The sequence below is a fragment of the Scylla paramamosain genome, chromosome 34 (genome assembly GCF_035594125.1).
Source record: "Scylla paramamosain isolate STU-SP2022 chromosome 34, ASM3559412v1, whole genome shotgun sequence".
Lineage (NCBI taxonomy): Eukaryota > Metazoa > Arthropoda > Malacostraca > Decapoda > Portunidae > Scylla > Scylla paramamosain.
In genome coordinates, this window is record NC_087184.1 from 11,397,720 (window position 1) to 11,410,219 (window position 12,500).

The window sequence follows — 12,500 nt, forward strand, 5'->3', positions numbered from 1 at the left end:
TGAGTTATTGAGAGGAGAATACAGGAGGAGGAGGAGGAGGAGGAGGAGGAGGAGGAGGAGGAGGAGGAGGAGGAGGAGGAGGAGGCGGACACAAAGAGTTAGGAGAAGAATAGACGAGAAGAGAAAAGCATGAAAGAAAATATAAAAAAAAATAGGAAAATAGGGAAAAAATGGAAAAATTAAATATTAAAAAATGAAAATTTATTAAAAGCAAAAAACTGATTAAAAAGAAAAATAGTAAAAAAAAAAACTGACAAACATCTTAGAAAAAAACGAGTAATCTGGAACACAGAAAAAAAGAAACTTGAAGAGAAAACAGAAGTAAAAAAAAAAAAACATGAAAATAAAAAAAATATATATATACACAAATAAAACAATGAAAGCAGAACACATTAAGGAACAAAACAAAGAGTAATAAAAACATGAAGGGAAGGAAGGACAATTATGTATGGGAAGCAATTAAAGACCGAAACACGAGCCATAAAATGAGTGAAGGAGCTGTGATGACGCGCACACAATTAGAGGCGAGGAAGGAGAAAGAACACTGGGAATATTTTAATCATTAGTGAGGGACGATGAGCGGAAAACATGCAGGGAAGTGTCCATGAAAACTGTTACTTGTTTCTTCCATTGTTATTGTTATTGTAATATTATTGTTATTGTTATTATTATTATTATTATTATTATTATTATTATTATTATTATTATTACTGTTGTTATGGTTTTATTATTATCTTTACTATTATCATTGCTACTACTACTAACTACTACTATTACAACAACAACAACAACAACTACAACTGCCACCACTACTACTACTATTACTACTTTTATTTTCCTATTAAAAATTCAATACTGACTTACAAATTAATGAACTAAAAAAAAATATTTATACAATCAGGAAAGAAAGCCTGAAAACTGTGCTTGAAGGGAACCAAGATAACAAAATAGTGAAAATACACAAGAATCAGAACACGAAGGGAAAAAAAAAAGAATGAATAGATTAAATGGATGAAGAGAACATTTAGTAATCTTCAATCCACTCCTTGCTATTCTTTCCGCTTTCTACCTAAAAAGAAGAAAAAAAAAAAATCATCATCCGGTTTAAAGTGAACGACAAAACAAACAACAAAATAAATACACGAAAATTTCCAAGACACTCCACAATGAAATTTTACACGCGGTTTGGACTGACACTATTTTTTTTTACATCACCTTGCTGCCCTTGAAGTGAGCCCCTGTTACAGACAATAAATAAAATAAATAAAAACAAGACAAATAAAACTATCAACCAACGAAACCCAAATATACAACACGTAACAATCAGAAACAAAGTCAATATTGATGTAGCCACTTAACACCTGCGTTTGTTTGCCAGACATTCACACATATTGGACTGAAACTAATTAACGTCACTAATAGGGACGAGGGGACAGGTGCTTCCGCTTACCTGAGGGCGCGGCTGGCAGGTGAGGTAAGGGCGCGGCTTGTAGTCCCCTTCCATTCACACCTGTATATGGCTTAATGGACCCACACGCTTACCTGTAGATGAAAGGTGCAAGGCTGATTAGTTGGGCAGGTGTTGCAAAGGTGAATGGGTAGTGATGGGAATATATGGTGAAATTGTAATGGGTAATGTTTTAAAAGAGGAATGATAAGGAAGGTTTACATGTTTGTCTTTAATCTTTCAAAAATAACACGAAGACTAAACATCTTTAAGAAAAAAAAAAAAAAAAAAAATTCCGGAGCCACAAATTTTACAAAAACCACAAAACCCTCCTTTCCAAAATTCAAATTATATAGAAAAAAAAGCCAAAACACCATCGAAGAAAAAAAAAACCTAAATATCACCGACAAAAAAAATAATAAATAAAAATAATAAAAAAATCCAAAAAAAATCACTAAGCCATAAATATTCCAAAACTCCAAAAATAAATAAATAAATAGAAAATAAAAACTTCCAAAAAACTAAAATCCAAAAACCTTCCAAATTTAAGATGAAAAATAAAAAAAACTCCCAAAATAAAAAATAAAAAAACAAGTAAATAACTAAATAAATAAATAAATAAACCTTTCAAATCCACCACATGCCAAAACCTTCCAAAACATTCAAGTCCACCAACCTTCCACATTCACGAGGCCACAACTCCCCAAACTTTCCAAAGACACAAACCTAAAAAAATAAATGAATAAATAAATAAAATCAAAACACCACAAACCCTCCAAGGAACAACACTCAAGAACCTTCCAGAAATTCCGAAAACCCTTCCATAATTTCCAAAGACACAAACCTTCCAAACTTCACGAAACCACAAACCATCCAAAGTCTCAACCACCATAAACCTTCCAAATTTATGAAGTCACACACCTTCCAAAACTCTCCAAAAGGCCAAAAAATCTTTAAAAAAATAAATAAATCAATACAAAAAAAACCTGCCAAATTTATGAAGTCACACATTCCACCAAAACTCCAAAAAGTAAAAAAAATCTTTCCCCTACCCCCAAAAAATCAATACCACCAAAAAACTTCCAAATTTCAAGAAGCCACAAAATTTTCCAAACACTGAAAAAAAAACGCAAAAACTTTCCACAAAAGACGAAAAAAAAAAAAAAAGCCACGAACCTTCCAGATATTCCCAAAATGACAAACCTTCCATAATCTTTAAAGCCACACACGTATTTTTCACATTCTCTAATTCCCAAAACCACAAACACAATTTCAGTGATAAAAAAAAAAGGAAAAAAAAGAAATCTGCCAAAACTCAAAAGTAGCGTGGCGCGAAATGAGAAATCCCTCCCATTTCGCATCATTGACGGGAAAAAAAGAAGAAAAGAGAAGGAAAAAAGGGAAAAACTGAGCTGAATATTTACGAATTTCGACTCAATTTGAAACACTTCCCTACATTTTTTTTCCTCTTTTTTTTCTTAATTTCTCGCTCTCAAAAAAATAAATATAAACAAGAATATCTGCAACTCATGTTAATTTGCAACTTTTCATTTTCCTTCCCTGGAGTGAGAACTGTATTTTTTTTTTCTTTATCTTACCATCATCACTTTTTTTTGTTTATTTATTTATCTTTTCACTTTAATTATTCATACTTCACTTGACTATCCACTTCATATTTCATTCCTTTCCAGCTATTGTATTTTTTTGCAGTTATAATTAGACTCCTTCGTTTTATTTATTTTTTCATTTGTTCATCGTTTTTTTTCTTATTTTCTATTATATATTTCTCTCTCTCTCTCTCTCTCTCTCTCTCTCTCTCTCTCTCTCTCTCTCTCTCTCTCTCTCTCTCTCTCTCTCTTGCTTTATTATTATTTCTTCTTTATTTTTCCTTCCTTTCTTCTATTTTTTTTACTTTCAATTATTTTGTTTTCTTTTCTTTCTGATTTACTTTCATTTCCTTGTGTATATTTCCGCATATGCAACCTCTCTCTCTCTCTCTCTCTCTCTCTCTCTCTCTCTCTCTCTCTCTCTCTCTCTCTCTCTCTCTCTCTTTCTTTGGACTGCTATCTACATTCCAAGATTTACGTTCCTATTCTTTGCTTTTCCTGACCTTGAACTGATATTTCCCTCTCCTCTCTTTGTTTTTCTCTTCCCTTCTCTTCTTTTCTCTCATATTTCATCGCTTCTCTCCTCGCCTTTCCTCTCCCGTCCTGCCGTTTTCCTTCGTTTGCTTTTACACAACAGAGGTCAACCTTATTTTTTTCTTAGTTACTCCTTGCAATTTTATCTTGGTTATATTGCAGAGAGAGAGAGAGAGAGAGAGAGAGAGAGAGAGAGAGAGAGAGAGAGAGAGAGAGAGAGAGAGAGAGAGAGAGAGAGAGAGAGAGAGAGAGAGAGAGAGAGACTAAAATTTCGAAACATGCACGAACACACACTTACCAATCCACCCACACACACCCACACACACACACACACACACACACACACACACACACCATCCGCCCCATCCAAGACTCCCCCACTCACAGCATGCCCCACTCCCCCTCCCCTCTCTCCCTCCTCACTGAAGCAGCATCCATCTTCCTCTTCCTCCGCTCTCCTCCCCTCTCCTCCTCCCCTCTTCCCTCCTATACCCCTTTCAACCAGTGACAGATAAACAATGATATAGGTCAGAAACATGATAGCCGATTCAGCATATCAGGAGGAGGAGGAGGAGGAGGAGGAGGAGGAGGAGGAGGAGGAAAACAAGATGACTGCAATGACAGATGAGGAGAAAAGGTGGAGAGAAAAGTGAGGGAAGAAGATGGGATGCTGAGAGAGAGAGAGAGAGAGATGGAGGAAGAGGAGGAGGAGGAGGAAAAAGAAGGGGTGAGGAGGAGGAAAGTGAGGGGAGTGAAGGGTCAGGAGGAAAAGATTACAGGCCATGAACTTGTTAAACTTTGTGATACCTTAGAGGAAAAGGGAGAGGGGAGAGGGATGAGGGGAGAGGGGAGATGGGAGGGGCGAGAGGGGAGAGGAGAAAGAAGGAAAAGGAAGGGAACTGAGAATGGGTGGATGAGAAGAAGGTAGAGTGAGAGAGAGAGAGAGAGAAGGAGAAAGAAGACAAGAGAACAAAGAGGAATAAGAACCGAGAGAGAGAGAGAGAGAGAGAGAGAGAGAGAGAGAGAGAGAGAGAGAGAGAGAGAGAGAGAGAGAGAGAGAGAGAGAGTGGGGAGGCAGAGACGTAGAAAGGATAGGAGAGAAAAGGTAAAGGAAAATAGAAAGAATGCAAAAACAAAACAAACAAGAGAAAATCAAAACAAACAAACGAACCAACAGATAAACAAACAAGCAGATGGCGTCTCCACCACAGCAATAATAATTCGCAAACACACACACACACACACACACACACACACACACACACACAAATATGCATACAAACACGCGCAGACCAAAACACGTCTCTATTTCCCTTTAAATGTGAAAATAAAAGGAAAAAATATGAGCTTCATCTCAACACGGGGGACAGACACAACACCGGCAACAGTAGTAGTAGTAGTAGTAGTAGTAGTAGTAGTAGTAGTAGTAGTAGTAGTAGTAGTAGAAGGAAAACAAGAGCGAGGGACGAATGCTATTTTCTTTTCCTGTCTTCCTTTTTTTTTTTTTGACTTGCTTCGAAACAAACAAGAAAACTTAGGCAGGAAAACAGATGACAGTAATTCCTTCTCATCACTTGTTTTGGGAACGTAAGAGGAGGAGGAGGAGGAGGAGGAGGAGGAGGAGGAGGAGGAGGAGGAGGAGGAGGAGGAGGAGGAGGAGGAGGAGGAGGAGGACAGGGAGCAGGAGAGGGCAGAGATAGGGAGGAGAAGAGACGGGTGAGAAAGGATAGAGAGATAAAGTAAGAGAAGGAGGAGATGAAGAAAATGAAAGAGAAAGAGAGAAAAGGAAGAGAAAGAATAGATGAATAAAGACAAAAATGAAACAAAACAAAGAGCAATATAAGCAATGTAATATCAGAATGAAGACAGATTAAAATGCAGAGAGAGAGAGAGAGAGAGAGAGAGAGAGAGAGAGAGAGAGAGAGAGAGAGAGAGAGAGAGAGAGAGAGAGAGAGAGAGAGAGAGAGAGTTTTCCCTCATTTATCCTAACATTTGTTCCCACTTGTTATTCATCTTTACTTCTTCCCTTACACGCTAACACAAAGAGGAGGAGGAGGAGGAGGAGGAGGAGGAGGAGGAGGAGGTGTGGGGGAGAGACGAAAAGAAAGAGGGGGGAAGTGTAAAGTCGGAAGAAGGAAGAGGAGGAGGAGGGGGAGGAGGAAAAGAAAAAAAAGAAGAGGAGGAAGAAAAGGAAGATGAGGAGGAAGAAGAGAACGAGGAGGAAGATGAGGAGGAAGAAGAGAACAAGGAGGAAGATGAGGAGGAAAAGAAGGAGGACGAGGAGGAGGAGGGGAGAGAAAAACAAAGAGGAAGAGGAGAAAGAGGAGGAGGCGGAGGAAATGTCAAGTCGGAGAAAAAGGAAGAGGAGGGAGAGGAAGAAAAAGAAAAAGAGGAGGAGGAAGATGAGGAAGAGGAGGATGAGGACGCGGACAGAGAGGAGAAGGAAGTATCAGGTCGAAATAAGGAAGAAAAAGAGAAAAGGAGGAGGAGGAGGAGGAGGAGGAGGAGGAGGAGGAGGAGGAGGAGGAGGAGGAGGGGGTTGTCTCGCCAACTCCTCTTCTCGTTGAGGCTCACAAGTTTTCGAGCAGAAGTCAAAGATCCGAACTTGTCTCTGAGCTGATAAATATCCTACATCCTCTCTCTCTCTCTCTCTCTCTCTCTCTCTCTCTCTCTCTCTCTCTCTCTCTCTCTCTCTCTCTCTCTCTCATTACCTTATCTTCTCTTTTTTTCCGTGTAATATAATTTGTACATTCATTCTGATATTGCATTACTTCCTTTGTCTTGCTTTGTTCCTGTTTCTCTCTCTCTCTCTCTCTCTCTCTCTCTCTCTCTCTCTCTCTCTCTCTCTCTCTCTCTCTCTCTCTCTCTCTCTCTCTCTCTCTCTCTCTCTCTCTCTTTCTCCTTGTTCATTCTCCTCTCCTTTTCTCTCCCATCTCCCATTTTCTCACCTCTTTCTTCTGTTACTTTATTCACATTTTCCTTTCTCTTTGTTTCTTCTCTTGTAGCTAGTCTAAACTCTCTCTCTCTCTCTCTCTCTCTCTCTCTCTCTCTCTCTCTCTCTCTCTCTCTCTCTCTCTCTCGTTGCATCACGTTTCGTTATTTTTGCCTTTTGATTTTTTCCTTCTCTCTCTCCGTACTTGTTCCGATTTTTACTTTGGAAGAGAGAGAGAGAGAGAGAGAGAGAGAGAGAGAGAGAGAGAGAGAGAGAGAGAGAGAGAGAGAGTGTGTGTGTGTGTGTGTGTGTGTGTGTGTGTGTGTATTCAAGGTTCTTAAATATTACCCTCTCCCTTTCAGACAACCATGGGGCCCCACACCACGCCCACGCCGCCCATGGTGCTGTTTATCCTCCTCGTGGGCGTCCTGCTCCCGCCCCTCATGAGTAAGTCCATCGGGGGTGAAGGGGAGGAAGGGGAAAGAGGAGGGGGAAGAAGTCCATCGGGGGTGAAGGGGAGGAAGGGGAAAGAGGAGTGGGAAGAAGGAGGAAGAGGAGGAAGAGAATAAGTGATTAGATTAAGTAAGGGAAACAATGAGATGGTGGAGGTAAGGAGGTAGGGAGGAAAAGGAAAAAAGAAATACAGGAAGGGAATGGGAAACAAAGGAGATAGAAAGGGGAAGGAAAGTAAGAGAGCAGGGAAAGGAGGAAGAAATTGAGAGGAAAGAAAGAGATGAAATGAAATGAAAGAAAGGACTGGGAGAGAATGGAGATGAAAAAGGGTAGGTTAGGAAGAGGGAAGGAGAAGGGGAAAAAGGGAGAAGGAGAAGAGGGAAAAAACGATGAGATGAAAGAAGTAAAAGTTAAGGAAAGGGAGAAACAAGAAAAAGGGAAGGACAAAGAGCGGGAAGGAAAAGGAAAATGACGGAGAACAAAAGAAAAGAACGATATGCGGAGAAGGAAATGGGAAAATAAAGAAAGAAAGAGACGGAAACAAGAAAATATAGAGAGACAAAGAAAACGGAATAGGTGACAGAGAAGCAAAAAAAATAGTAAAAAGGGAGAATGAGAAAGGAAGAGTAAAAAGAGAAAGAATGGAAGAGCAGAGAATCAAAACTAAAAGGGGAAAGACAAGAAAGTGAGGAATAAGGAAAGGGGAGTAAAGGAAGGAGAAAGTGAAGGCGAGAAAGGAGGAAAGGGAAAAGTGAGAGGATGAAAGGGAAAGAGTAAGAGGATGAAAGGGAAAGAGGTGTTAGCTGCGTGGGAAATAGGAGGAAAGTTACGAAAGTGCTTGGAAGTGGTGAAAGGAGGAGGAGGAGGAGGAGGAGGAGGAGGAGGAGGAGGAGGAGGAGGAGGAGGAGGAGGAGGAGGAGGAGGAAAGCGAAGAGCTGCAGTCATCCGGTTTTGCTTTGTTTTTTCTTTAATATTCAACACACACGCACACACACACACACACACACACACACACACACACACACACAGGGGGACAGGAAGTGTGTGTAGCGGAAGAGGTGTTTGGAGAGAGAGAGAGAGAGAGAGAGAGAGAGAGAGAGAGAGAGAGAGAGAGAGAGAGAGAGAGAGAGAGAGAGAGAGAGAGAGAGAGAGAGAGAGAGAGAGAGAGAGAAAATGTGTGTTTTAATCAATATAACAGACAACACCAACACATACTTACAGGAAAAACATCAGAAAAAAGGAAAAGGGAAAAAAACTAATTCACACTCACGTCACAGTTCATTTAATAGTTTACACGTGCAATTTTTCGTTTTTCATACATTTTCTTTGTTAATATTTTTTTCTTTCTTTTTGTGGTTTCTTTTTTTTACCTTCCTCGGTTATTCCCTTCCCTTTATTAGTTTTTCTCCTGATCTTCCTTTATCATTCCTCCTCTTCCTCTTTTTTTTTTTTTGTCTAGAATTATCCTTTCTGTCATTCATTTCCTCATTCCACTTATTCATTTTTACTTTCTATTCTCTCTCTTCTTTTTTTTTACCATTCTTTATTTAAATCACTTTCACAAATCCACTTCAATTTCCTCTTCTTTTTCTGCATTTTTCTTTTTTTTTGTATTTTGTCTTTTTTTGTGTGTTCTCTCAATTTCACGGTCTCCCTAATTACTTTTTTTTTCCTTCGTGGTTGCTCTCTCTCTCTCTCTCTCTCTCTCTCTCTCTCTCTCTCTCTCTCTCTCTCTCTCTCTCTCTCTCTCTCTCTTGCACCTTTACCTGTCCAACGCAATTAATTACTAGGGTTACCTGTCTCCATTAACAATTTTCTTTATTTCCACCGTTGCATTTTTTCCTCTTACTTTCACTGCACCAAAATTGACAATACTCTCTTAAAAATATTTGAGTTACCCATAGAAAAGTATATCCTCATTTCCGTTTTCTTTTGTTTCCATCTCTTTCATGTCTGTTCTTTCGTTTTCTTCCATGCCCTTGCTCGTCTCCCTTTTCTTCCCTTTTCTTTTGTTTTCTTCCTTTTCCATGCTCCTTTCCATCGTTTTCTTTTCCCTTTCATTACGTTTTCTTTCATATGCCTCTTTCCATTTAATTTCCTTTTATTTCTTCTATTTCTTTCTGGTGTGCTGTCCTTATTTCTTTTCAGTTATCCTTAGATTTTTTCCTAATTTCTATCTTCCTTCTTCCTTCTACCTCATCATTTCCCTCTCTCTTCATTCCCACCTTTCCTTTCCTTTTCCCTTCCCTTTTATCATCACTCATCTTTTTACATCCTTCCCTTTCCTTTTTTTTTTCCCTTTTAATCTCAATTCCTTACCTCTCCTTTCGTCTCATTTTTTTTTCCTTTTCTCTGCAATCCTTCCTTTCCTTTCTTTCCTTCCCCTCCATCATCACCCATCTTGCTTTAATCCAATTTATATTACATGCTCGAATCATTAATTTTTCAAGTGTTTCCTTTGCTTTATTCATGTTCCTTTTATCTCGCTCTTCTCTATTTCACGATTCGTCGCCTTCATGCCATAAATCTTCGCATTTATTAAAGCCTTGCCACCAACGTGTTTAGCGGCTGAGCGAAACAAGGTGAAAATGTTGAAATTAAAAGAATGTCGGCACTTTTTTTTTACTGAGGCACTCTTGAAAGTTAAGTGACTAAGTGAAAATAAAGAGAGAAAATAGACACTTAATGAAACGGAACGAAAAATAAGGAATAAGTTAAAATCATGAGAAAACGCTGCCAGTAAAAGACGAAATTAAATACTGAAACTCTTAACATTTATTGAGACATGAGGGAAAATGAAAACGTGGAAATGAAAAGAAAGTTCACATTTACTGGGTAACAGCGAAAGATTGAGAGAGAATTGTCACATTTACTAAACAAATGAAGAATAAATAAAAGAATAATAATTAAAAACTGATGGCCAAAATAAAAGTGAGAATAAAAGGAAGGGAAAAAAAAAATATTAAACTATTAGAGTCATTCCATTAAACGTTTCAAAAGTAAAGGTCAACACGGGGAACAATTAGCTAACCTATTTACCCACAATTAAAAAGATCAATTAACTCGTCAGGTACAAAAAGGTGAAAAATTAAAGGACATTAATTCACGATAAAAATATATAACAAAAACGCCCAAAGCACCACCGTAAACAAATGCCACTCATTAATGCAGACAAATTAATAAAAACAGCATCCATAATTACAAAAAAGACCAAGCGAAATAAAAAAAAAACTCATTATCTACATTTTAAAAGAAATGTTAAAACCATTGTAGCCACACACACACACACACACACACACACACACACACACACACACACACAGTCAATCGGTCAGTCAATAATTTTCCAACTATAAAATTGACTGATTTCCTAAAAGACTACCTGACTAGCTGAATAACCAAATGACTAGCTGACTGACTGACTGTTTAACTGACTGATTGATTGACTGGTTGCCTGGCTTACTATGTAACTAACTAGCTGACAGACTGACTGACTGACTGACTGACTGACCAACTTTGCTGACTGACTGACTGACTGACTGATTGTAACAAATTAACTGACTGCTTGGCTAACTATGTAACTAACTAGCTGACTAACCGACTGACTGACCAACTAACTTTGCTGACTGACTGACTGACTGACTGACTGACTGACTAACCAACAAAGTGCTTAACTGATTGATTAACTGAATGAAGACTGACGACTAACAAACTGATTTAAATAACTACCCAACTAATTAACTAACTACCAACCAACTAATCATCTAACTACCCCCCCCCCAACACACACACAGCAACACAATCTCACGTAACCTCAAGACACACTGAAGCACGAGGGAAAACAAGGTATATCTGAGTTCTCTGCAGGCGTGGTTGGCGCGTGTGAGCCCGAGCAGCTGGTGCAGGGGTGCCGCCTGGAGGAGGGCGCCTGTGTGTGTGGCCTGGGCTGTGACACCGTGTTCCGCTTCGCCACGAGAGAGCAGTGTCAGGCGGCCCTCAAGGTGAGTGTTTGGGGGCACAGGTGAGGAGGTGGGAGGACAGGTGAAAATGAGGTAGAGACTTGTGGGGAAGGAAAGGGCAGGTAAGAATGAGATAGAAAGGTTTTTGGGGAGAAAAGAATGAAAGGTAAGAATAAAAAGGAAGATTCTTTTTTTTTTTTTTTGGTGGGGAAGAAAACAATAGGTAAGTAAAAATGTGGTGGAAAATTTTAAGGAAAGGTGACGTGACATAAAAGAATGGGATAGAAATCATTCAAGCAAACAAACAAACAAAAACAAACAAACAAACAAACCCTTTTTACCACACCCTCAAAAAAAAAAAAAAAGACAAAACACAAACAAAAACTAAATTAATAAGAGAAACACAGGTGTGGAAAACAGGTATGAACAAGGAGAGCAGATGTGTGTGTCAGCAGGTGTATCAAGTGCGTGGGTTACGTAGGGCCAGGCCAGACAGGTGTGTGATGGGGAAATATAATCCTTTCTTGTAGACTTTTCCTTTTCAGGTTAGGGAAGGGATAGGGAAGAGGGGAGGGAGAGGGAGAGGGAGAAGGAGAGGGAGAGGGAAGGGGAGTGGGAGAGGAAGGGGGCATGGGGGGAATAGGCGCAGATGTAAGAGGGTAAGAGTGTGTTGCTGTGTTGTTGTGAGGACATGAGGGAAGGGAGGAGAGGAGAGGAGAGGAGAGGAGAGGAGAGGAGACGAGAGGAGAGAGGGAGAGGGAAGGGAGAGAGAGGAGACGAGAGGTGAGAGGAGAAAGAGAGGGGTGTACAGGTCCATGAATATGCTATCTCTCTCTCTCTCTCTCTCTCTCTCTCTCTCTCTCTCTCTCTCTCTCTCTCTCTCTCTCTCTCTCTGACAAGTTCTCTTCTTCCTTAGCAATATTCCTATTCGTTTTCTTCTTGTTGTTATCATTATTATTACTCCTATCACTAATTTCCTTTGTCTTCTCGCCTTCCCTTCTTTGCTCTCTTTTCTCCATTTACCTCTCTCTCTCTCTCTCTCTCTCTCTCTCTCTCTCTCTCTCTCTCTCTCTCTCTCTCTCTCTCTCTCTCTCTCTCTTTACCTACTATTCTCCATGTCACGTTTCTCATTTTCTCTTTTTCATCCTTTCCCTTCTTCCTTTCCTTCACCTTCTTTCATAAACTTTTAATTTCATTTTTTTTTAATTTCGTGGCTTCCTTTTATGCTATCAACTTTTTCTTCGCCTTAAATAAAGAAAAACTGTGACTATATACATTTTAACTCTCTCTCTCTCTCTCTCTCTCTCTCTCTCTCTCTCTCTCTCTCTCTCTCTCTCTCTCTCTCTCTCTCTCTCACCTGCTGTCTGCTAATTAAAAAGACAGGTAATCACTTCTATTTGTCTTCCTTTCCATCTCCCTGTCTCCCTTACTGAGCGAGAAGGAGGAGGAGGAGGAGGAGGAGGAGGAGGAGGAGGAGGAGGAGGAGGAGGAGGAGGAGGAGGAGGAGGAGGAGGAGGAGGAGAGAGGAACACAAAGAAAGAACAAACAGCAACAGCCCTGTAGGTCCC

General features: G+C 39.6%; 1 protein-coding gene across 7 annotated transcripts in view; it reads left to right on the forward strand.

Moving 5' to 3' along the window:
* LOC135090172 (neurogenic locus Notch protein-like) overlaps positions 1-12,500 on the forward strand; it is a 190,033-nt gene that overhangs the window by 173,506 nt on the left and 4,027 nt on the right. For all 7 annotated transcript variants that reach the window (XM_063986596.1, XM_063986598.1, XM_063986597.1 and 4 more), the window contains 2 exons: positions 6,883-6,967; positions 10,841-10,974. In XM_063986596.1, coding sequence (XP_063842666.1) covers positions 6,889-6,967; positions 10,841-10,974 — 213 coding nt within the window. In that variant the 5' untranslated portion in view covers positions 6,883-6,888. The remainder of the gene's footprint in view (positions 1-6,882; positions 6,968-10,840; positions 10,975-12,500) is intronic.